This window comes from Loxodonta africana, chromosome 4 (assembly GCF_030014295.1).
Source record: "Loxodonta africana isolate mLoxAfr1 chromosome 4, mLoxAfr1.hap2, whole genome shotgun sequence".
Classification (NCBI taxonomy): Eukaryota; Metazoa; Chordata; class Mammalia; order Proboscidea; family Elephantidae; genus Loxodonta; species Loxodonta africana.
In genome coordinates, this window is record NC_087345.1 from 191272919 (window position 1) to 191300402 (window position 27484).

At 35.9% G+C, this 27484-nt stretch overlaps 1 protein-coding gene across 1 annotated transcript in view; it reads right to left on the reverse strand.

Annotated features, from left to right (window-relative positions):
* CCDC7 (coiled-coil domain containing 7) overlaps positions 1-27093 on the reverse strand; it is a 415568-nt gene extending 388475 nt beyond the window's left edge. Inside the window, exons 1-3 of the mRNA XM_064285199.1 lie at positions 26815-27093; positions 25402-25494; positions 4031-4114 (exon numbers count right to left, since the gene is read on the reverse strand). Of these exons, the coding sequence (XP_064141269.1) occupies positions 4031-4114; positions 25402-25494; positions 26815-27093 (456 nt within the window). The remainder of the gene's footprint in view (positions 1-4030; positions 4115-25401; positions 25495-26814) is intronic.
* Between the last annotated feature and the right edge of the window lie 391 nt (positions 27094-27484).

Genomic DNA, 27484 nt, shown 5'->3' on the forward strand with positions numbered 1-27484 from the left:
AATTGATTAAAACTCATTAAAAAAAAAAAAAAACTGTTGCCGCCGAGTCAGTTCCAACTCATAGTAACCCCATAGGACAAAGAAGAACTGCCCCATAGGGTTTCCAAGGAGCAGCTAGTAGATTTGAACTGCCAACCTTTTGGTTAGTAGCTGTAGCTCTTAACCACTGTGCCACCAGAAACCCATTAAATATGTTTAATTGCATGAGTTCATGATGATATTTTTAAAATACTAGTCATCTTCGAAAGATGATAGGCAACAAATTCATTATCATGAAAACTGGTATATGAAGAAAAAAAAATCATGCATGTATCCTTCTCTTCCTATATAACCTGTACCACTGAGCAAACAAATAATAGTAGATAATACGAAGTGCCTCTTTATAAAGCTATTCCAATTAATAAATGAAAAGATAACAAAATTAGATTATTATCATTTTGTAACTCCCAATGAATTAACAGTTAAGTTTCAATGGATGTCAAAATTACCAAGAGAAGGACATTCAGAGATTATATGTCTCCTTATGAAATTCAGCCAAAACCAACCCTGAAACGATACACACACAAAAAAAAGAGTAAAAATCTAAATTTTATTAAGACAAAAAGCTACTAAAGCACCAGAAGAAAACAGGATAACTGTGTATAATCTTGGGTTTGAAATAGCATTTCTAAGTTTGTCACGAAACCTACAAGACATAAAGAAAAAATTACATACAAAAAAATTTTAGTATTAAAAATCACCATAGGTAAAAATGAGAGGATAAATGACAGTTTGGGTAAAATATCTGCAACATATAAAGAAGACATCAAAACTAAAAAAACCCAAACCTGTTGCTGTCAAGTCAATTCTGACTCATAGCAACCCTACAGGGCAGAGTAGAACTGCCCTATAAGGTTTCCAAGGAGTGGCTAGTGAATTTGAACTGCTGGCCTTTTGGTTAGCAGCCAAGCTTTCAACCACTGTACCACCAGGGCTCCATAGAAGACATGAAGGTCAGTGTTTATAATAAATAAAGACCTTCTAAAAACTCAAATAAAAATAGAAAAATTTTCAAAAGATATGAACAAACAAGATTCAGAAAAATAAGTAGATACAATCAACAAGCATATTATTATTAAGCCCAAACCTAAAGCATGGCACAAAGTAGCACTTAAAGTTTGTTGAATGAATAAAACTCATTCATTTTTTTAGGATCATTAAAGCAACAAGATTCCATTTTTGGCCCAATTGGACAACAGAAAAATTAAGTTTATAATATTTGGTGTTGAGGAAGGTGTAAGGGAAGTAGCCCACAAGAGACTTTAGAAGGGAAGATAAACAGGTAACACTTTTTCAGTATACGCTTTGGTAATCTCTGAATTTTCAAAGTGAATATATGAAGGCCTAGCAATCTCACGAAAATATTATGACTAAAGAACAATAATAGGTCCCAGATAGAGCTGGAAAAAAATGTAGAACAAAATTCTAACTCATAAAAAAAGACCAAACTTACTGGCCTGACAGAGAAGGACTGGAGAAATCCCAAGAGTGTGGCCCCTGGACACCCTTCTAACTCAGTAACGAAGTCACTCCTGAGGTTTACCCTTCAGCCAAAGATTAAGACAGGCCCATAAAACAAAACAAGACTAAAGGGGCACACCAGCCCAGGAGCAAGGACTAGAAGGCAGGAGGGGACAGGAAAGCAGGTAACAGGACACCCAAGGTCAAGAAGGGGAGAGTGTTAACATGCGTGGGGCTGGTAACCAATATCTCAAAATAATATGTGTACTAAATGTTTAATGAGAAGCTAGTTTGTTCTATAAACCTTCATCTTAAAGCACAATGATAAAAAATAATAATAAAAAGAGTCATAGTATATGTCTGAATAATATACATATATTACAATATTGTTCATTATAAGGAAGAAGTAGAAACTATCTAAATGTCCATAAAATAAAATAGATAAATACCATCGAAAACCATGATCTATATGTGTCGTGATGAAACGATGGGTAGCCACAATGTTTTCTTAAACTTATGTTCCTATTTTTCTTGAGGAAAAAAAAAAAAAATATATATATATATATATATATATATATATATGAGAATACATCAATTATCAACAATAGTAACCACTGGGAAATGACACTGGAGAGAACAAGTAAAGGAAGAAAAGGACTTTCACTTTACTTTATACATTGTTGTTTGAATGTATTACAGTAAATATGTATTACCTTTGGAATTAAAAATAAATATTTTTATTAAAAATTTTGTATCTTTGAAATCTATGGGGAAAGACAAGAAAACAAGGCATTACGCATATGACAATAAACAGAGAAAATCAAAAAGAATAATTTGAACAGAAGGCAAAAACAGGGTAAAGGAAGGCCAAATCTATCCATTTTAACAATAGCTGAAATTCCTTGTTAACAGACAGAATGAACAAAGACACCTATATTGGTTTCAAAACTAAAATCAAACTACACACTGCTTACGAGAAATGAAACGAAATGCTTAGATTTTTAAATATATAGGGAAAGATTTAACAAGTAAACACAAACAAAAAGTGGTAAGAATGTTCATATCAGACTGTCCTAAAGCCAACTTGTGGCTCACATAATTTTCTGCCCCAGAATCCTTTAATTCCTCCTGGTTGTCCTTTCACTCAGCTTCCCGCGTGGCCATTCCTATTTTATCACACATCCTCTCAACAGTTGTGATCTCTAACTGGCGCTTCCAGGCACATCCTGTGATAGGAACCCGTTACTAACTTGTAACCCTGTCAGTTACTCTTTGCCCCTCCCAGCCATGCCCCAAATGGATACCTGTGATTAAAATCTCTGCCTTTTCCCATGCTAATACACTAGAAACTTATAAACTGATGAGTAAGACTTCAGTGTGTGCTAACCCCAAGATCCCAACCTGCTTGTCATACTAAGCCCTCTCCTCCAATTCCAGCTTGTTGCGTTGTTCCCAGGTGCAATCCCCTATGTGGCTTTGATCCAGGCATGCTGTAGTTTCCTCTCTGGGACCTGTGAGTACCAAATGCTATTTGTTTTCTGGCCTTGCTGCTTGAGTCTCACTTCTTAAGGCCACACCTGACAGACCATACAATATACCCACAGACTCCCTTTGGGTCAAACTTAACACAAGCACTCAAAAAAAAAAGGCAGGAAACAAGACAAAGTAGCTCATTTTATATTAATAAAAGGTACAGTTAATAATTAAGATAAAACAATCATAAAGAATTATATACTAATTAGAATTGTACATATATGTATATACGCATATATATATATATAGCAAGCTATATAAATAAAAAACTGCTATACATAAAGAAAAATTGACAGAAACACAATAGTAGGTGGCAACTTTAACATAACTCATCAGGTAGGCAAAGCATAGAAACAGACGTATTATTTAAATAATATTACAAATGCTTAACTTTGAACTCTACATGCAGGCACTAAAACTTTTTCCCCAGCAAAATTACAATATTTAAGAAAATAAATAACCAACCAATCTAAGCCATGCCGAAAAGACTCAACATATTTCAAACTGGAAAAATGATTAGGATATGTTGTTATGATGAAAATAAGTTACTAAACTGTATGCACAAGGTGATTTAAGTACTAATATAGTTAAGGAAAAACAGGAAGGTAAAAATTCGGTAACAGTAGTTGGTTATCGCTGGGATATAGGATTACGGTGATTTTTATTTTCTTCCTTTTTAAGTCATTATTTTTAGGTTTTCATTAATTATGATGTATTTTGACTTTGGTAATATACATTTATTTTTAAAAACACACAATAAAATATAAATACTATGTGTGAAAATACAAATAACCCAATCAACACAGTACCTAAAGGAAAATTCACAGCCCAAATGCCCACGCTAAGCATAAAGAAAATAAATAATGCTTACTTATGTCCTTCCTATTCTTTAAGGCATTGAATATAGGCTAATACTACTGACTGGAAATCACACTGAAATGCCAACAACCCAAATGCTTTAATATTATATGCTTGGTAGTTTACACAGAATACATACACTGCGCCCTTCCTTTACCGCTGCTTCCAGCTGAGCTGCATATTGTGAGCAGTATACCAACAATGAGTTCAGATCATCCCCAATCTTGAAAAGAACAAAACAGAAAGTTATTTTTATTTCAGAATCCATATACATACTTATTTATTTTGTAGCACATCATAACTACTTTTTGGAAATATTTCAAATTTTTTTGTGTAATTTATGTCCCTTCAAGCATATCAACATGAAAGCATGTTTTGAATGCTACACTAGCAAACTATCCCAGAAAGAGAATGTGAAAGAACATAGATTCTGCGAGGTGGCCTATTAGTGACATACCCAGCTATGTCGCTCCTTCTCTTCTACGCTGTTGAAGAAGATCAAATATTTCAGTCATGACTCTTCAAATTTCTAGGTGGCCCAAAAAAGGTGGCTGTTATTGTCTACCTTATAAATATCTCTGTGTTAGAAAATGAATGCTAACCATGACTTCTGACTATGAATATACTCTCCAAATGCTGTAGTTTTCCACCCTCACCTAAGGAGCAATAGAAAACTTTGGGGAAAAAAATGGAGATAAAAATACCACAATGACTGAATCTCTTCTAGAAAAGCAGTGATTTATAAACAGAGTTGATCCAAGATAAGCAAACTGCAGATGTTTCATGCAGTTAGTATCCTCACAGAGTGGTGCTTCATAAAGAGTATGTTCCCTGAGCATTACCCTTGAAACATACTCATAGGCTCATATAATTTTTTGTCATGACGTAACATCAACTAGTTGCTGTCAAATCAACTCAGAGTCATGGAGACGCCATGTGTGTTGGAGTAGAACTGCTCCACAGGGTTTTCAATGGCTGATTTTTCAAAAGTAGACCACCGGGTCTTTCTTCAGAGGCACCTCTAGGTGGACTCAAAGCTCTCGCCTTTTGACTAGCAGCTCAGACACATTAGCCATTTACACCACCCAGGGATTCCATTTGCCATGATAAAAGCCCATAATTATAAAGTTTTCAGGTTCGAAAATACTTAGAGGCCACTTAGTTTAACCTCCCAACCAGCATTGTATCTGGTCCCCGATATATGCCAGTATGACTTCTAATATTAAGCATTAGAAGCAAGAAAGTTAAAAAAGACCCACACAAAAACTAAAACCATAACATTCTTAGAAGAAAATGCAGGGGCATGGTTGTCAGGCCTAGCTTTAAACAATGGATTATATAATAACAAAAGCACAAACAGCAAAAGACAAAATAAATGGGACTTCGTAAAAATTAAAAACTTTTATTCATCAAAAGACTTTACAAAAAAAGTGAAAAGACAAGCTAACAACTAGTAGGATATCTTCAGAAACCATGTATTCAATAAGAATCTAACAACCCAAATATATATAAAACTTTGACAACTTAATAACAAAAAGACAAATAACCCAATCAAAAAATGGGCAAAGGAATTGAGAAGATATTTCACCAAAAAGGACACTCAAATAGCCATCAAACAAATGAAGAGATACTCAGTATACAAATCAAAACCACAGTAAGACACCATTTCACTCCCACTAGAATGGCTAAGATTAAAAAAGAAAGAAAAAAAGAAACAGAAAATAACAAATGTTAGTGAGGATGTGAGGAAATTGGAACTCTGTCCATTGCTGGTAGGAATGTAAAATAGTACAGCCGTTGTGGAAAACAGTGTAGCAGTTCCTCAAAAAATTAAAATAGAGCTACCATATGACTTGGCAATTCCACTGCTAAGAATATACTGAAGGGACCTGAAAGCAGCATATACGTACACCAGTATTCACTGCAGCATTATTCACAATAGCCAAAAGGTGTTAACAACCTAAATCTCCACCAAGAGATGAATAGATAAAAAGATAAGAACAGGCAAATGTATAGAAACCAAAGTTTATTAGTGGTTACCAGGAGCAAGAGAGAAGGGAAAAGGTGGGGGGGAGGGGAATTATTGCTTATGGAACACTGAGTTTTGCTCTACGGTGATGGAAAAATTGCATTGATTACAGGTAAGTGTGCACAGCCAAATACTGTAATTTCTGTCAATAAGTTGTACACCTGTTAAAAGTTGAATTAGCAAAAGTTATTTAACAGACGTATTTAAGACAACAACAAAGAGTAGCTGCTGAGGCTGCTTATGTTCAACCAAACACCTTTTAGGATTTGGTTTCTTGATTCAGAAGATTAGGGTTTGGTTTCATGGATCATTGAGTTGTTAGGTCTAATATCAAGTATAGTGTTTATGATCTATCTCCTAGTTGACTAGGCAGTGCCTGAGGTCTTTAAAGTTTGCAAGCAGCCATCCAAGGTATAACAATTGGCCTCTACTCACCTGGAAAAACAGAGGAAGAAAGAGTCTGGAATAGGAGGAAGAAAAGGAACTTGTGGCTAACTACCACCATGAACAACTGCATGCTTTGCCATGAGACCAGAAGAACTAGATAGAGCCCAACTACTGAATGTTTTATTCAAAGTTTCTAGAAAAGAATCCTTACCAAACAAGAGAAAATGCAGAGCATACTCATGGAATTCAGACTTTCTAGATCCATGGAGGTAGAATGAACACCCAAAACTATTGCCCTGAGATAATCTTTAAATCTTAACCTTAAACATAAAATATCCCCTGAAGTTTTCTTACAACTAAACAATAATGATAAGAGAATACTATGAAAAATTGTACTCCAACAAATTTGAGAACCTAGAGAAAATGGGCAAATTTCTAGAAACACACTAACTACCTAAACTAACACAAACTGAGATAGAAATTCTGAAGAGACTCATAACAAAAGAAGAAATCGAAGAGGTAATTAAAAAAAAAAAAAAATTCCCAACAAAAAAAGTCTCGGCCTGGAGGGCTTCAATGGAGAAGTCTACAAAGCATTCAGAGAAGAGTTCACACCAGTACTTCTCAAACTATTTCAGAACATAGAAAAAGAAGGAATACTCCTGAATTCATTTTCTGAAGCCAGCATAACACTGATAGCAATTCCAGGCAAAGACACCACAAAAAAAAAAAAAAAAGAAGAAGAAAAGAAAATGAAGACCAATATGTCTCATAGATATAGATGTGAAAATTCTCAACAAAATTCTAGCCAATAGAATTCAACATCATATAAAAAAAAAAATACACCACAACCAAGTGTAATTAATACCAGGTATGTAAGGATGATTCAACACTGGAAAATCAATCAAAGTAATCCACCACATAAATAGAACAAAAGAAAAGAATCACATGATCATCTCAATCGATGCAGAAAAAGTATTTGATAAAGTCCAACACCTGTTACTGACAAAAACTCTCAGTAAAATAGGAATACAAGGAAAATTTCTCAACATAATAAAGGCCATCTATACAAAACCAACACACAATATAATTCTCAATGGAAAGAGACTGAAAGCATTCCACCTGAGAGCGGAAACAAGCCCTTTATCATGCACTTTACCACTACTCCTATTTAACATTGTGCTGAAAGTTCTAGCTAGAGCAGTAAGTCAAGAAAAAGAAATAAAGGGCATCCAAATTGGAGAGGAAGAAGTAACACTGCCCCTAACCACAGAAGACATGATACTATACATATAGAACCCCAAGAAAACTACTGGAACTAATAGAAAGATTCAGCAGAGTAGCAAGATACAAGATAAACATACAAAAATAGCTGGATTCCTATACAGCAAAAAAGAGAACTTTGAAAAAGAAATCAGGAAAACAATGCCATTTATATTAGCCCCTAAAAAGATAAAATATTTAGGAATAAATCTAGCCAGGGATATAAAAGACCTATTTAAAAAAAAAAAAAAAAACACAAAATGCTATTGCAAGAAACCAAAAGAGACCACCATAAATGGAAAAACATACAATGCTCATGGATGGGAAGACTCAACATACTGAAAATGTCAGTTCTACCCAAAACAAACTATGGACACAATGTGATCCCAAATCAAATACCAACAACATTTTTTAATGAGATGACAAAACTAACCACCAACTTTATATGGAAAGGAAAGAGGCCCCAGATAAGCAAAGCATTATTGAAGAAAAAGAATGACATAGGAAGCCTCATGCTGCCTGACGTCAGAAACTACTATACAGCCTGGTACTGGTACAATGACAGACATACAGACCAATGGAACAGAATTGAGAACACAGATGTAAACCCATCCCTCTGTGGTCAGCTGATTCTTGATAAAGGACCAAAGCCATTAAATGGGGAAAAGAAAGTCTTTTTAACAAATAGTGCTGGCAAAACTCAATGTCCATTTAAAAAAAAAAAAAAAATGAAACAGGAGCCATACCTCACACCATAACAAAAACTAATTCAAAGTGGGTCAAAGACCTAAATATAAAACCTAAATCAATAAAGATTATGGAAGAAAAAGCAGGGACAACACTAGGGGTCCTAATACATGGCATAAATACAACATAAGCCATAATTAACAATGGACAAACACCAGATGATAAACTAGATAATGGGGAGATCCTAAAAATTAAACACTGTGTTCACCAAAAGAGTACAATCTGGAAATAAATTTTTTGGCTAAAACATATCCAACAAGGGTCTAATCTCTAATATCTACAGAATATTTCAACACTTCAACAACAAAAAGACAAATAACCCAATTAAAAAATGGGTAAAAGATATGAAGAGATAATTCAACAAAGAAGACATTAAGGCAATTAACAGACACATGACGAAAGGTATGTGATCATTAGCCACTAAAACCAAACCAAACTTACTGCCATCAATTCCAACTCACAGTGACCCTATAAGACAGAACAGAACTGCTCCACAGGATTTCCAAGGAGCAGTTGGTGAATCCAAACTGTAGAAATTTTGGTTAGCAGCCAAGCTCTTAACAGCTGCACCACCGCAGCTTCCATTAGAGAAGAGCAAATCAAAACTAAATTGAGATGCCATCTCACCCCAGCATTACTGGCACAAATCAAAGAAACAGAAAATGAAAAATTTTAAAGAGGTTGTGGAGAGATTGGAACTCATATGAACTGCTGGTGGGAATGCAAAATGGTATAACCATTACGAAAAACAATACACTATCTCCTTAAAAAAACTAGAAATTAAAATACCATACGATCCAGCAATCCCATTCCTAGGAATATATCCTAGAGAAATAAGACCCATCACACAAATAGACATATGCACACTCATCTTCATTGCAGCATTATTCACAATAACGAAAACATGGAAACAACCTAAGTGCCCATCGACAGATGAAAGGATAAACAAATTATGGTATAAACACACAACGGAATACTACTCAAGGATAAAGAACAATGATGAATCTGCAAAACATCTCACAACATGGATGAATCTGGAGGGCATTATGCTGAGTGAATTAAGTCAATCGCAAAAGGACAAATATTGTATAAGAGGACTATTATAAAAACCAAAAAAAAGGTTTACACACAGGAAAAAAAAATCTTTGATGGTTATGACGGAGGAGAGGGCTGGGGATGGAAATCACTAACTAGGCGGTAGACAAGTGGTAACTTTGGTGAAGGGAAAGACAACACACAATATAGGGGAAGTCAGCACAACTTGACCAAAGCAAAGTCATAGAAGCTTCCTAGACATATCCAAACAATTGAAGGACCAAGTTACTGGGGCTGAGGTCTAGAAACCATTGTCTCAGGGGACATCTAGGTCAACTGGCATAACATAGTTCATAAAGAAATTGTTCTACATCCTACTTTGGTGAGTAGTGTCTAGGGTCTTAGCAGGTTGGAAGTGGCCAGCTAAAATACATCTATTGGCCCCATCCCATCTGGAGCAAAGGAGAATGAAAAAAAGCCAAAGACACAAGGAAAATATTAGTCCAAAGGGCTAATGGGCCACATGAACCACAGCCTCCACCAGCCTGTGCCCAGAAGAACTAGATGGTGCCTGGCTACCACCAACAACTGTTCTGACAGGAATCACAATAGAGGCTCACAGAGAGCAGAAGAAAAATGTAAAACAAAATTCAAATTCACAGGAAAAAAAAAAAAGACCAGACTTACTGGTCTGATAGAGACTGGAGGAGCCTCTGAGACTACGGCCCCAGGACACCCTGCTAACTTAGAATTGAAGCCACTCCTGAAGTCCACCTTTCAGCCAAAGGTTAGATAGACTTAAAGCAAACAGTAACACCCATGAGGAAGTGCTTCTTAGTTCAATCAAGTATATGAGACCAAATCAGCAACACTTACCCAAAAGCAAAGATGAGAAGGCAGGAATAGACAGGAAAACTGGATAAATGGACATGGAGAACTTGGGGTGGAAAAGGAAAATGGGAGAGTGCTGATACAATGCAGGGATTGCAACCAATGTCACAAAACAATTTGTGTATAAATTTTTGAATGAGAAACTAATTTCCACTATAAACTTTTACCTAAAGCACACAAAAAAAATTAGAACTAGTAAAGAATGTCTGCCTTGAGCATTGTGCTCTTGTAAAGAACTATTCATGTGAAATCAAATTGACAACAGCAATTCAAAAGATTAGATAGGAAACTCAGGGGGCAGTTGAGTTTATGTTAATGGGGGAGGAACGATTTGAGAAAGGAAGTTGAGAATGGTTACATAACTTGAAGAATGTAATCAATATCACTTAATTGTACATGTAGAAATTGTTGAATTGGCATATGTTCTGCTGTGCATATTCTCAACAACAAAAAAATTATAAAAGTAAATTATAACAAGAAAAGTAAACTATATTAAAAAAATAGCAATTCAGAAAATTATTTAGGATCCTTTAGACTACTAAGAAACCCTGGTGACACAGTGGTTAAGATCTCAGCTGCTAATGAAAAGGTCAGCACAACAGTTTGAATCCACCAGCCGCTCCTTAGAAACCCGATAGGGCAGTTCAACTCTGTCCTATAGAGTCGCTATGAGTTGGAATTGACTCGACGACAATGGGTTTGGTTTGGTTTTGGCTAGACTACTAAGAAGCCATGATGGTGCAGTGGTTAAGCACTCAGCTGCTAACTTTTGGTTGGTCGGTTGGTCGGTCGGTCGGTCGGTCTTAAACCACTAAAGATCTGCAATATTGAGAGTGACAGTGGCATCAGGGTCTAAAGAATACCGCCACTTTAGCTGATGGGTAGCCTATGGCAAGGGAATTAGAAAGGCATTCTCCAAGGTTATTAGGGTTCAGCATGAACCCGGCAGGCATTTGCAGCAGTTTGCCTAGAGACTTAGAGACAAAGGTTTCTACACTAAGCAGAAAGACAGCAGTTGGGTTGTTAGGCAGAGAAGGAAGGTAAGTGAGAACTTCTGCCAGAAACAGAAAGCTTATTTCTTCACTACCAAATGCAGCATCTGAAATTTGAAATGAGAGAAGGGACAAGGAGAGAGGCAATGTTCAGAAGCCAGATTTGTCTTTATACCACCTTCCTCCTTCTTCACTTCAGATCACTGAATTATGTAACTGTGTTATGATGCAAGAGGTCTCTAATCACATTCAGTTTGAAAGTAAAGGTATCCCCTAACCCAATTTAATTTCCTAGTGAGAAGGATTTAATTCCTTCAAGAAAATACAGCAATTATGAAACCTCATGTGCCAATTAAACTCTCAGTTTTACTTCCAAAATATATACCAAATATATGTTTCTTTCCATTTCCACTGCTACCTGTCTTGTCTAGGCCACTATTATCTGTGGCATAGACTAATTGGAATGTGAAAGTTGGAAACAAAGAAGACAGATCAGTAGTTTGAAAATATTCATAGTAGTTTTATTTGTAATATTAAAAAACTGAAAACAACCCAAATGTTCTTCAATGGTGAATGATTAAAGAAATTATCCATACGATAGGATACTAAAAAAAAAAAAAAAAATACTACCCAGCATTAAAAAGGAACAAACTAGTGATACAGACAACAACCTAGATGAATCTCAAGGGCATTATGCTTAGCAAAAAAATCAATATCGAAAGTTACATACTGTATGATTCCACTTCTCAAAATGACAAAACCAGAGATACAGAGAACAGATTAGTTGCCAGGGAAAAGAGAAGGGTATGAGGGATGAGAGTATAAAGGGTGGCACAGGGAATTTTTCTGTGGTGATGGAGGAGTCCTGTATCTTGATTGTGGTGGTGACCACAAGAATATATACGTAGGATCAAAGTGCTTAGAACTATATATACATACACAAATGAATGCATGTAAGAATATAAAAACTGAATAAACTCATTATTCTAGTTAGTGGCACTGTACAAATATAAATTTCCTGGTTTTGATATTTTACTTTACTTACAGAAAATGTTGCTGTTGAGGGAAGTTCAGTGAAGGCTACACAGGACTCTATGTACTACCTTTGCAATTTTCTGTGAGTCTAAAATTATATCAAAATAAAAAAGTATTTTTTAAATTATAATATTTTTGAAACAATAATTGTTTTAATTCATAAGGAAGATATCAATCCTAGCTGTGTATGCACCTAATAACTGTGCTTCAAAATACATAAAGCAACAACTAAGAGAACTGAAGAAGAAATAGACAAATTAAAAATCATAATTCCTAAATTTTAACACCCTTCTCTTAATGACTGATAGAACCAATGGAAAATAATCACATTATTCTGAGCAATTTTAAGACAATAAACTTGGCAGTTTTAGAGAAATTTCTTGAAAAAAACACAACTTACCAAACTGATTCGAGAACAATAAAACACTCCACCCAACAGCAGCAAAGTACACATTCTTTTCCAGTCCACGTGAAATGGTTTCCAGAATAGACCGCATCGTAGGCCACAAAGCAACCCTCAACAAAATCCAAAACATTAACATAATACAAGGCATATTCGCTGTTCACAATGCCATAGAAGTATAATTCAAAGACAGGAAAAGCAAGGGAAAAAAATCAAATACAGAGAAACTGAATAAAACCTTGCTTAAAAACCACTGAGTAACAGAAGAAATCAAACATGGAATAAAAATATTCCTAGAATCAAATAAGAATGAAAACACATCATACCAAAACCTTTGAGAGAAAGCAAAGGCAGTGCTCAGAGGTCAATTTATAACAATAGATGCACACATCAAAAAAAAAGAAAGGGAGAAAATCAAAACATTAGTTATACAACTTGAACAAATAGAAAGACAACAGCAAAAGAAGCACACAGCCACCAGAAGAAAAGAAGATAGTAAAAACAAGAACAGAAATATATGAAATAGAGAACAGAAAAACAATTGAAAGAATCAACAAAACCAAAAGTTGGCTCTTTAAAAGAATTGACAAACCACTGGCTAAACTGGCAAAAGAAAAACAGGAGAGGACACAAATAAGCCTAATAAGAAACGTCATGGGGAACATTACAACAGACCCAAATAAAATAAAAAGGATCATAAAAGAGCACTATGAAAAACCATACTACAACAAATTTGAAAACCTAGAGGAAATGGACAATTTCTAGAAACACACTATCTATCTAAGTTAGCACAGACTGAGGCTGAAAATCTCAGCAGACCCATAACAAGAGAAGAGGCTGAAAAGGTAATAAAAAGTAATTAAAAAAAAAAAACACTCCCAACAAAAAAAACCCTGGCCCAGATGGCTTCACTGGAGAATTCTATCAAACATTCAGAGAAGAGCTTACACGAGTCCTACTCAAACTATTTCAGAATATAGAATAGGAAAGGATACTTCCAAATTCATTTGATGAAGACAGCATAACCCTGATACCGAAACCAGGCAAAGATACCAAAAAAAGAAAATTACGTATCAGTGTCTCTCATGAACATACTTGCAAAAATTCTCAACAAAAAACTAGCAGTAGAATTCAGGATCATATCAAGAATATAATACACCACAACCAAGTGGGATTCACACCAGGTACACAAAGATGGTTCAACATTAGAAAATCAATTAACATAATACACCAAATAAGTAAAACTAAAGAAAAAATCACATGATCATCTCAATCGATACAGAAAAGTCATTGGATAAACTCTAACACCCATTTCTGATAAAAAAAAAAAAATCTCAATAAAATAGGTATATAGGGGACATTCCAAGGGCATCTATAGGAAACCAACAGCCAAAATCATTCTTAATGGAGAGAGGCTGAAAACACTCGCCTTAAGAACAGGAACAACACAAGGATGCCATTTAGCACCACTTCTATTTAACGTTGTGCTAGAAGTCCCAGATAGAGCAATAAGGCAAGCCAAGAAATAAAGGGCATCAAAACTGGTAAGGAAGAAGTAACATCGTTCCTATTTGTGGATGATTTGATACTATACGTAGAAAAGCCAAAAGACTCCACAAGAAAACTGCAGGAATTAGAGAAAGATTCAGCAGAGTAGCAGGGCACAAGATGAACATAAAAAAATCAGTTGGGTTCCTACACACCAATAAAGGAAATCAAGAAAGCAATACTATTTATAAAACTATTTATAATAGTCCCTGAAAAAAAGATACTTAGGAATAAATCTAACCAGGAACATAAAAGACCTATACAAAGAAAACTGCAAAACACTACTGCAAGAAACCAAAAGAGACCTTCATAAACAGAAAAACATACCATGGGTAGGTAGAATCAACATTGTGAAAATATCAATTCTACCCAAGGAATCTACAAATACAATGCAATCTCAATCCAAATACCAACAACATTCTTTAATGAGATGGAAAAATTAATCATTAACTTTATATAGCAAGGGAAGAGGTCCTGTATGAGTAAAGCACTATTGAAGAAGAAGAATAAATTAGGAGGACTCACAGTACCTGACCTCAGAACCTACTATACAGCTACAGCAGTCAAAACAGCCTGGTACTAGTACTACAGACACACTGACCAACGGAACAGAATTGAGAACCCAGATGTAAATCTACCCACTTATGGTCACCTGATCTTCAACGAAGGCCCAAAGTCCATCAAATGGGAAAAAGACAGTCTTTTTAAAAAATGATGCTGGCAAAACTGGATGTCCATCTGCAAAAAAAATGAAACAGGACCCATACTTCACACCATACACAAAAACTAACTCAAAATGGATCAAAGACCTAAATACAAAACTGTAAACTATAAAGATCAATGTTAGAGGCCCTAATACATGGCAATAACAGGATAGAAGCCATAACTAACAACACATAAACACCAGAAGATAAGCTAGAAAACTGGGATCTTCTAAAAAATGAAACACTTCTGCTCATCAAACACTTCACCAAAAGAGTAAAAAGAGAACATACAGACTGGGAAAAAATTTTGGCTATGACAAATCCAACAAAGGTCTTATCTCTAAAATCTATATGAAAGTCTAACACCTCTACAACAAAAAGACAAATGATCCAATTAAAAAATGGGTAAAGGATTATGAACAGACACCTCAATAGAGAAGACATTCCAGCAGCTAACAAACACATGAGGAAATGGTTGCAATCACTAGCCATTAGAGAAATGCAAATCCGAAATACAGTGAGATACCATCTCACCCCAACATTACTGGCGCAAATCAAAAAAACAGAAAATTACAAATGATGGAGAGGCTGTGGGGAGATTGGAACTCTTATGCACTTCTGGCAGGAATGCAAAATGGTACAATCATTTTGGAAAACAATATGGTGCTTCATTAAAAAGCTAGAAACAGAAATACCACACAATCCAGCAATCCCACTCTTAGGAATATATCCTAGAGAAATAAGAGCCATCACATGAATAGACATATGCACATCCATGTTCATTGCAGTATAATTCACAATAGCAAACAGATGGAAACACCTAAGCCCCCATCAACAGATGAATGGATAAACGAACTATGTACATAAACACAATGTAATATTATGCAATAATAAAGAACAATGACAAATCTGCGAAACATTTCACAACGTGGATGAATTTGTAGGGCATTATGCTGAGTGAAATGAAGTCAATCACAGAAGGACAAATATTGTATGAGACCACTATTATAAAAACTCTTGAAAAGGTCTACACACAGAAAGAAACAATCTTTGATGGTTAAGAGGGAAGGGAGGCGTGGGGAGGGAAAACACTAAATAGACAATAGATAAGTGGTAACTTTGGTGAAGGGGAAGACAGTACACAATACTGAGAAAGGCAGCACAACTTGACCAAGGCAAGGTCATGGAAGCTTCATAGACACATCCAAACTCCCTGATGAACTGAATTACTAGACTGAGGGCTGGGGACCATGGTCTCGGGGGACATCTAGCTTAACTGGCATAACATAGTTTGTAAAGAAAATGTTCTACATCCTACTTTAGTGAGTAGTGTCTGGGCTCTTAAAAGCTTGTGAGTGGCCATCCAAGATGCTCCACTGCTCCCACCCTGTCTGGAGCAAGGGAGAATGAAGAAAACCAAAGACGCAAAAGAAAGATTAGTCCAAAGGGCTAATGGACCACAACCACCACCACCTCCACCAGACTAAGTCTGGCAAAAATAGAATGTGCATTGCTACCACCACCGACTGCTCTCACAGGGATAACAATAGAGGGTCCCAGACAGAGCTGGAAAAAAATGTAGCACAAAATTCTAATTCACAAAAAAAGACCAGGCTTACTGGTCTGACAGACTGGAGAATCCCTGAGAATATGGCCCCCAGACACCCTCATAACTCTATACTGAAGTCACTCCTCAGGTTCACCTTTCATCTGAAGATTAGAAGACAGGCCCATAAAACAAGACAAAATGGGCATACCAACCCAGGGGCAAGGACTAGAAGGCAGGAGGGGACAGGAAAGATGGCAGTGGGGAACCCAAGGTCGAGAAGGGAAGAGTGGTAATACATCATGGGGTTGGCAACCAATGTCACAAAACAATGTGTACATCAATTGTTTAATGAGAAACTAATTTGCTCTGTAAACCTTCATCTAAAGCATAATAAAACGAAAAATACTAACTTATGGTAGCAGTGACATCATGCAAGATGGAGGAGTAGGAAGGTCTAGAGTTTGGTCTCTACACTGAAGCAACAATTGAGCTGTAAACAGCTATTGAAATCAACTACTTCAGAACTCTGGAACATATGTGGACACTTACAACAAATAGGAGAGAACTTGCTGAAGTGAGAAACTGTTATTCTTTGGTAAGAGGGTAGCATAAGTAAGCCAGCTACCATTCCCCCATCCTTCAGCCCTACCATGGCTGTAGGTATACCAGCCCATGTTCCTGGAATGACTGACTGGTGTCAAGGTAAGTAGCAAAGAGTTTGTCCTTTAAAAATTTGGGCTGATCTGGCAGAAGTATGTGGGACAAGCACAGACACTTGCCTTGGTTTTGCCCCTCTCAGGCTGCAAGGGTTTCCCCTGACAGAATCCATTGGAAGATTTAAAGGAACAGAAGTCTTTTTTTTCCCTCTTCTTGGAAACAGACATTTAAGGAAACCTTATTTAAGTCACTGGATTACCACAGAGATAATGGAACAGAAACTTTAGTGACCACATACAGCAAGAAATATACTTTGCAAAAATAATATGGAAAAGTCTAAAACAGATATCTGTGGCCCTCAGCAAAAAATAATTAGCAATCCCTGAGTAGTGGGAGAATCAGATTTCTAGAGTTACCACATTCTAATACCCACAATGCCCAGGTCTCAACAAAAAATTATAAGCACACCAAGAAACAGGAATGTATGCCCCAATCACAGGGAAAAAACAATTTTACAGAAACTATCCCTTTGGTTAGTGGGATCTCCAAGGAAGTCCAGGCATTGGAAATACTAGTCAAAGACATTAACTCAACTGTCTTAAATATGCTCAAAGAGCTAAAGGAAATCATGGACAAAGAACTAAAGTAAATCAGGAAAATGGCATATGAACAAAATTAGAATCTTAGTACAGAGACAGAAATTATAAAAAGTAACCAAACAGAAGTTCTGAAGCTGAAAATTATAATAACTGGTCCACCCAAGCCACTGGTATCTTTCTTCTTTTTTAGTGTAGTCATTCACATCTATAAATTTCCCCCTGAGCACTGCCTTCACTGCTTCCTACATGTTTTAGTATGTTGAATAATTTTTCATCCATCCCTAAGTATTTTCTAATTTCCCTTGTGATTTCTTCTTCAATCCTGTATTCAGTTTGACCCAAAAAGGTTTGTGGGTGTCTTGGAATGGTCCGCCAGGCGCAGCACAAAGAAGTGAGTTTCATGCAGGAAGGCCAGAAAACATATACAATTTATTACGTACAGGTCCCAGAGATAAAATCAAAATTACAATAACTGAGCTAAAGAGGTTCAACAGCATATTTGAGTAGATAGAAAAAAGAATAAGCAAACTTACAGATAAAACAATTGAAATTATCAAGTCAGAAAAGAAAGGGAAAAAAGAATGAAGAAAAATGAACATATCATAAGGGACCTGTGTGACACTATCAAGTGGACAAACATGAATTATGGGAGACCCAGAAGGGGAAGAGAAAAAAAGGGGGCAGAAAAATATACTTAATGAAATAATAGCCAAAACTTCTCAAATCTGATGGAAGACATGAATATACACATCCAAGAAGCTCAGCAAACTCCGATCAGGATAAACTCAAGAGATCCACACTGAAACATTTATAGTCGAATTGTCAAAAACCTAAAGACAAAGAAATGATCTTGAGCAGCAAAAGAGAAGTGACTCCTCAATAAGAATAGAAACTGATTTCTCATCAGAAGCGATGAAAGCTAGATGGTAGTTTGATGACATATTTAAATTCCTGAAAGAAAAAACTGTCAATCAAGAATTCTATATCTAGCAAAACTATGCTTCAAGAATGATGAAAAATTAAGAGATTTCCAAAAGCTGAGGCAGTTTCTTACCACAGATCTGCCCTACAAGAAATGCTAACGTGAGTCTTTCAGGCTGAAATGAAAGGACACTAGAAAATAACTCAAAGTCATAGAACAAATAAAGAACACTAGTAAAGATGACTACATGGGGTAAATATAAAAGTCTGTATTATTGTACTCATGGTCTGGTAAGCCCTCTTTTTTCTATATGATTTACTAAGCAAATGCATAAAACAATAATTATAAATCTATTTTAATAGGCACATGATATATAAAAATGTAATCTGTGACAATAACAAGATAAAAGATAGAGATGTATAGGAGTAAAGTGCTTGTACACTATTGAAACTAAGTTGGTATTCAAACTAGGTTGTTATAAGTTTAAGATGTTAATTGTAATTCCCAAGGTAACCACTAATAACTAAAAATATACAGAAAGGCAAAGGCAAAGGGAATCAAAATGGTACCCTACAAAAGTATAATAAATACATAAAAGAATACTTCTATGTGTATATTTGAAGGAACTAAACAACAGCAACAAGAAAAAACATTTAAGACATACAGAAAACAAATAGCTAAATCCTTCCTAATCAGTAATTACTTTAAATGTAAAGGGGTTCGCGTTCCAATTCAAAGGCAGAGATTGGCCAAATGGATTTAAAAAAAGATGATGACAATGATCCACCTATATGCCGTCTACAAGGACACAAAGAGGTCAAAAAAGGGTAGGAAAAGGCATCCCATGCCAATAGTAATAAAAAGAGAGTTAGTGTGGCTGTATTATTGTCAGACAAAATAGACTTTAAGTCAAAAAAGTTTACAAGAATCAAAGAAGGACATTATTTATTAACAAAAGGTTCAATACATCAAGAAGACGTAACAATTATAAACATATATATCTAACAATCAAGCCCCAAAACATATGAAGCAAATAGACAAAACCGAAGGAATAAATCAACAGTTTTATAATAATATTGGACACTTCAATACCCCACTCTCAGTAATAGATGGATCAAGCAGATAGAAGATCAATAAGGAAGTAGAGGACCTGAAAAATAACATAAACCAACTAGACCTAACAGACATATATACAACATTCCACCCAACAATAGAATACACATTCTTTTCTAGTGCACATGTAACATACTCCAGGATATACCACAGGTTAGATCACAAAACAAGTCATAATAAATTTAAAACAATTGATATCACACAAAGTATCTTCTCCAACCACAATGGAATGAAGGTAGAAATCAGCAACAGAAGAAAAACTGGAAATTCACAAATATGTGGAAATTAAACAACATACTCTTAAATAGCCAATGGGTCTGTAATATCATTCTCTTTAAACGCTGTCTTGATTGAGTTTTGAGGCCTTGGCTAGAGGCCAGTTTATTCCCTTTCTTGAGCAGCTGATGAATTCCACTCTCCAATCACTCCCCTTATCAGGTTCTCCTACTCATGGGCCACTTTGCACCCATCCTAATTGCCTCAGGGCCAGGTACTCAACAGCTAAGGACAGCCCTTATGCCCTTGACCCAGCAGAACTATTCAAAATGCTCAGTCCCCAAGAAGGCTAACCCTACCCTGCTTGCCATACATAAGCCCCCTCCTACAATTCTAACTTATTATTACCTTGTCCCTGGTCCTGTGTCACGGGTCTCAGAGTGCTTTCCTTTCTGAGACTTGTGAGTGATAAATTCTATATGTCTTTTAGCCTTCCTGTGCAAGTCTTGCTTCGTCATGCCACACCTGGCAGACCATCCAAGACACTCATAAACCTCTTTGTGTCAAAGGAATACAGAGCCAAAGAAGAAATCACAGGTGAAATGAGAAAATACTTACTGGTGAATAAAAAATTATATAACATACCAAAACACATAGAGAGCAGTGAATAGAGTGCTCAGAGGAAAATTTGTAGCTATAAATGCCTACACACACACACACAAAAGAAAAATATCAAATCAAAAATTAAGTGTACACCTTGAGGAATTAGAAAAAGAAGAGCAAACTAAACCCAAAACTAGCAGAAGGGAAATAATAAAGATTGGAGCAGAGATTAATGAAACAGGGAATACTAAAACAATAGAGAGAATCAACAAAATTAAAAGCTGTTGCTTTGAAAAGATCAACAAAATTGACAAACTTTCAACTAGATTGACTAAGAAAAAAGAGATGATGCAAACAACTAAAATCAGAAATGAAAGTGGGAATATTACCAATAATTTTACATAAATAAAAAGGAATATAAGACAATATTATGAAAAGTTACACACCACCAAATTTGACGAAACAATAGAAAATGGACAAATTCCTAGAAATATTCAAAATACCTAAACTGAATCAAGAATAAATAGAAAATCTGAACAGACTTATCACAAATAAAGAAAGTGAATCAGAAATCAAAAACCTCCTAGCAACAACAACAAAAAAGTCCATGAGCAGACTGGTGAACTCTACTAAATATTGGAAGAAGAATGGTTATCAATCCTTTGCAAACCCTCTTCCAAAAAACAGAAGAGGAGGAAACACTCTGTAACTCATTCTGTGTCAGCGTTACCCTGATACCAATACCAGGCAAAGAAACTACAGGAAAGAAGAACTACAAGCCAATATCCACTGTTAATATAGATGCAAAAAAATCCTCCACCAAATATTAGCAAACCAAACTCACCAGCATATTAAAAGGACCAAGGAAAATTATCTTCAGAATGCAGTGGTGGTTCAACACACAAAAATCAATCCATGTAACACACCACATGAATAGAAGGAAGGAACAGAATCACATGATCATTTCAATTGATGCAGAAAAAGAATTTGATGAAATTTAACATTCTTTTATGATAAATATGCACCATAAGATAAAGATGGATGGTGTCTGTCTTAGTATGAGTTCTCTAAAAGAGCAAAACCAGCAAAGCACACGTGTAAACCAACAGAGATTTATTTCAAGAAAATGGCTCGTGCATTTGTGGAGGCTGGCAAGTCCCAAATTCACGGGTCAGGCTGGAGGCATCTACTTAATATGGGTACAGGGACTGACGATCACAAAATCGGCCGGTCAGGGGGAAGGCTGCTAGTTCACCATGCGGGGGCTGGCAAATCCCAAAATCTGCAGGTTAGGCAGCAGACTGCTGGCTCACATCCGGAAGTCAGAGGATGACAAGTCGAATGCAGAATCGAGAGAAAGCAAGCTTTGCCAGAACATCCATATATATTGGATGCAGGACACACCCCCAAGGAAAATCCCCTTTCAACTGATTGGCCTGTCATGTCAGATCACAAAATGGAGGATCATTACATAATATCTGCCAAACCACTGAAAATCATGACCTAGCCAAGTTGACATCACAGAAGGGTACTTTCCTTAATGTGACAAAGACCATCTATGAAAAACTCATGGGTAATATACTTAACGGCAAGAGACTAAAAGCTTTTCCTACAAGATCAGGAAGAAGACAAGGATGCCCACTTTCTCACATCTGTTCCACACAGTACTAAAAGTTACAGCCAAAGAAATTTGGCAAGAAAAATAAAATGCACCCAAATTGGAAAGGAAGAAGTAGAATTATCTCTGTTCACAGATGGCATGGTCTTATGTGTAGAAAACCCTTAAGCACTTCAGAAAAAAAAACCTTAGAACTAATAAACAAGTTGCAGGTTACAAAATCAACACCAAAATATACCAGCCACAGTTCTATACACTAGTAATGAACAATCCAAAAAGAAATTAAGACAAAAATTCCACTTACAATAGCATCAAAAACAATACTTAGGAATAAATTTAACAAAGTGAAAGGCATCTACACTGAAAACTACAAAACGCTGCTGAAAGAAATTAAAAGAGACCTGAATAAATGGAAAGGCATCCTGTGTTCATTGTTTAGAAGACTTAATTTTGCTAAGTGACAATACTACCAAAAGTGATCTACAGATTCAATGCAATCCCTATCAAAATTACAACAGATTTTCTTACGGAGATGGAAAAGTCAATATTCTAATTCACATGGAATTGCAGGCAGACTGAAGAGCCAAAACAAGCTTGAAAAAGAACAAACTTGAAGAGCTAACATATCTCTATTTCAAAACTTACTACAAAGCTACCGTATTCAAAACAGCATGTTACTGGCGTAGGAGAGACATATAGACAAACAGAATGGAAGTGAGAGTCCAAAAACAAATCCTCAAATACATTGGTCAATTCGTTTTGACAAGGATGCCAGTACCAGTCAATGGGGAAAGGATAGTCTTTTCAACAAATGGCACTGAAAAAATTGAGCATGCACATGCAAAATAAGGAAGTCGGACCCTTACCTTACACCACATACAAAAATTATTCAAAATGGACTAATGATCTAAATTTAAAAGCTAATGCTATAATTATCTTAATAAAATATAGGGATAGAGCTTCAAGACCTTGAATTTGGTAATGGTTTCTTCAATATGATGCCAAAAGCACAGACAAGAAAAGAAAACATAGACAAATATACATCACTAAAATGAAAAACAAAATTCTGTGGATCAAAGAGGACTATCACGAAATTAAAAAAAGCAACCCACAAAATGGAAGAAAAAAATCAAATCATATATCGGATAAGGGATTAATGGCCAGAATATATTATGAAGAACTCTTACACCTCAACAATAAAAAACAAATAATCCAATTTAAAAATGAACAAAGGACTTGAAGACAATTCTCCAAAGAAGATATGAAAATGGACAAGAAGCACATGAAAAATATGTTCGACATCATTAGTCGTTAGGGAAATGAAAGTCAAAATGACAATGAGATACCACTTCAGACCCACCAGAATGCCAATTATAAACAAATGAAAAATAACAACTGTTGACAAGGATATGGAGAAAATGGAACTCTTATTCATTGCCAGTAAGAATTTAAAATGATACAGCCACTGTGGAAAACAGTTTGCCAGTTCCTCAAAATATAAAATATAGAATTACCATAAAAAAAAAAAAACCACCATATGACCCAGCAATTCCACTCCTAGGTACATATCCAAAAGAATCAAAATCAGGGACTCAAACAGATATTTGTGCACCAATGTTAACAGCAGCATTATTCACTATAGCCGAAAGTGTCCATCGGCAGAGGAATGGATAAACAACCAATAGAATATTATTTAGCTGTAAAGAATGAAGCTCTGATCACACTACAACATGCATAACATTTAAAACATTATGCTATGTGAAATAAGCCAGACACAAAAGGACAACGATTTTATGACTCCACTTACATGAGGTATCTAGAACAGGCAAATTTATAGAGACAGAAAGTAGAATACAGGTTACCAGAGCCTGAGGAAAAGTGCAAATAGGAGTCACTGCTTAATGGGTACACAGTTTCTGTTTGGGATGACAGAAAATTTCTGTGACTAGACAGTGGTAATGTGAATATACTTCAGCCACGGAACTGTACACTTAAAATGGTTAAAATGGGGTTGAAGGTGGACCTAACCTATGGTCACAGATGTCATAATGGTGGTTGTCTTGTGTCAGAAGCAGGCTGCAAGTTGACTGAAAACGGGCACAAAAAACCTCTCTGAGGTAATGGAAATGTTCTATATTTTGATTCAAGTGTGGGATATGAAACTGTATACATTTGTCAATACTCATCAAAATATATTTCTTTATGTAAAATAAAGTAATTCAGTTTTTAAAAAGATGGTTCAGACCAAGTTGTATCATTCCTCTGCCCTTTGTTTTTGCTCCTATCAAAACCGTAGACAAGCTAGCTGGTCTGCTGCAGACATCTTATGATCAATAATGAAGGAATTACCAAAAGAATTGCAGAGACATTGGTCCTCACATCCCTTAGTCCCTGAAACAGTTCTAGATTTCCTAATTACAGATTTCTTATTAACCCAGAACCCAGTGCCGTCGAGTCGATTCCGACTCAGAGCGACCCTATAGGACAGAATAGAACTGCCCCATAGAGTTTCCAAGGAGCACCTGGTGGATTCGAACTGCCAACCCTTTGGTTGGCAGCTGTAGAACTTAACCACTACGCCACCAGGGTTTCCCTATTAGGTGAGAAAAAATAAAAACCTGTCTTCTTTAAACTTATTTGGGTTTTCCATTAAATGGAGCCAAACTCAGTCTCTAACTAACAAAGCTAATTGTATAATAAAAGATTAATACTCCATGTGTAAACATGTATGAAAGTAACGGTGAAGATTTTAAAATATGTTAAAATAATTTCATCAATAGGTTGAAGGAGAAAAACCATATAATCATCTCAACAGTTATATTACTTCAACATACACAATCAAGGCATTTGTTAAAACTCAATAACCTTTATTGTTTTGTTTTTTTATTTAGCAAACTAGGAATGGAAGAATGTTTTCTTAACATGGTAATCAATATACTTCTCAAAGCAACAGCCAACAACAAGCTTAAAAATTAAATAGAAGAGGCTTTAGCATTAAAAGTAGGTTCAAAATCTGGACATGCCTTAAACTTTAAGATAGTTGGCAGAGCATGGAAAAATCAGTACACTACTTTCAAGTTTCCTAAAAGGATTGTTTCCATGCATGGGGAATTCATTCTGAGAACATAAATAGACCCCAAAAGAAAATCTTAACCCTTTTTGGTACTAACGTCTCTACATTAGGGTTAAACAAACTTACAGAGAACGATAGTTCTTCACTGTCAGTCTTCACAGCTGATTTTTTTCTGGGTTCAGTGTCAACTCCATAGGCTTCTTCCAAACTAGAAACAACCTACCAAAAATCAAAGCAAGTTAGTACCTTCATAGTTTAACATTAGTTATAGTAACTGTAAGTGATAATCAAGCACAGCAGGACCTCCTCATCAGTAAGACCTTTTTCTGCCAGTGTCATAAACTTTACTTTTCTAATTCTCATATTCTCATCTAATCTCCCATGAAACAGAAGGTGTGAGCAACAGTCTTTGACCCTATGCCTTAGTAATACAGAGATGCCTTCTAACTCTATTTCTGTGTTGACAGGTATCTAAAATGGAGTGGGCCTGTCCATGAATGGTTGAAGCATCAACTCCACTTACTACCAAAGTTTTTCTCAAATTATGACTGATTATACTTTCTCCTCTAAAAAGAATAGGAAAATAAATGGAGACTAGAAAACAATACATTTTAAAAGAAAATTCCCTCAGCTAAACCCTCAAACTTTGAGATAACATGTTTTGAAAGTTTGACAAACTACATTCTTTTTATATTTATGTGCTTACTCACTGTTCTCCCTTGGTACTCAGTACAACTCAATTCTGGCTCATTGTGCAAAAAAAGTTCAAAATTAAGAACTAGTTTCTAAGGAGCAGAGAAGAGTTAACGTAGCAGACATGAGACTGTTATCCTTAGAAAGGCCTGGCTGCAAGGTTGGCCTTCGTCTGCCATCTGGGAACTTGGATTTCAGAAGTGTTCTAACCATTCCCAGAACTGATAAGAATAGTTCACTGTGTCTACATTGTTTGTACAAATAATGTGGTTTATGCTGAATCCTTGCTTTCCTTCTGAGAGTCTGGAATTTTTGGTATATACTATTCAGAGGGAAACCCTAGTGGCGTAGTGGCTAAGAGCTATGGCTGCTAACCAAAAGGTCAGCAGTTCGAATCCACCAGGCGCTCCCTGGAAACCCTATGGGGCAGTTCTACTCTGTCAGAATTGACTCAACAGCAATGGGTTTTTTTGTTTTGTTTTGTTTTGTACTATGCAGATAATACAGACTTGACCAGCACCCAATAAAAAAAATTGGGCACTGAATCTCTAATAAGCTTTCCTGGTAGACAAAGTTTCACAAGTGTTGTCACAATCCAATGTGGAAGAATGAGGGTGTCTTGTGTGACTCCAAAGAGAGAGTACTCTTGGAAGCTTGCACCAGATGTCCTCCAGACTTCAACTCATGTGCTATTTCCTTTTGTTGGTTTTGATTTGTATCCTGTCCCTATAATAATCTTAGTTGTCATTATGACTATATGCTGAGTCTTGTTAGTCCTTCCAGCGAATCATCAAACCTGGGGGTGGTATTGGGAACCCCTGACACAGGAATCAACAAGTGTCTTACCATACTCAGATGTTTGGCAGTTTTCCTGATCATTTCATCTTCCGCTATTAACTCCCTTGTCTTACTCGATGGAATGGGCAAAGCATATCTTACAATGGATTCTCCTGTTGGTGGAGAACACAGGACCATTGGTTCAATTTTATCGGGCACTAATTTTGCATTACGTTTTTCCTTTGGATTAGGTGACACTGATGAAATAAATTGTCTTTTTTTATTATCTAATTCTGGAACAAATGTCGATCTGTTACTAATGGAGGACAGACGCTTTATTCGCTTCATTTTGTTTTTGATTTAGCTTCCAATTTATAGATGAAAAGATTTTATTCCTTCCTGTGAATAAAACATTAAGAGAATCAGAGAAAACATCAGGGAATTTTACTACTCAACAGAAATAAATTTGTGCTAATTAAATTCACATTCTGTATTTGTTTTTTGTTTTTCTGCTGTGTTAGGAGTTAATTCAGAGTAAATAGAGCACTTCTGGAAGCTACAATAACACCTTTGGTTCTTTTGAGCTTCATTTAGTTAAACTCAACAAAGAAAAATAAAACACAGTTACCAGAGTGCCTAATTTACATCAAGAAGTTATTTAAACCCAAGTATAAAAATAACAGGAGCACTGGTGGCACAGTGACTAAGTGTTCGACTGCTAACCAGAAGTTTGGAGGTT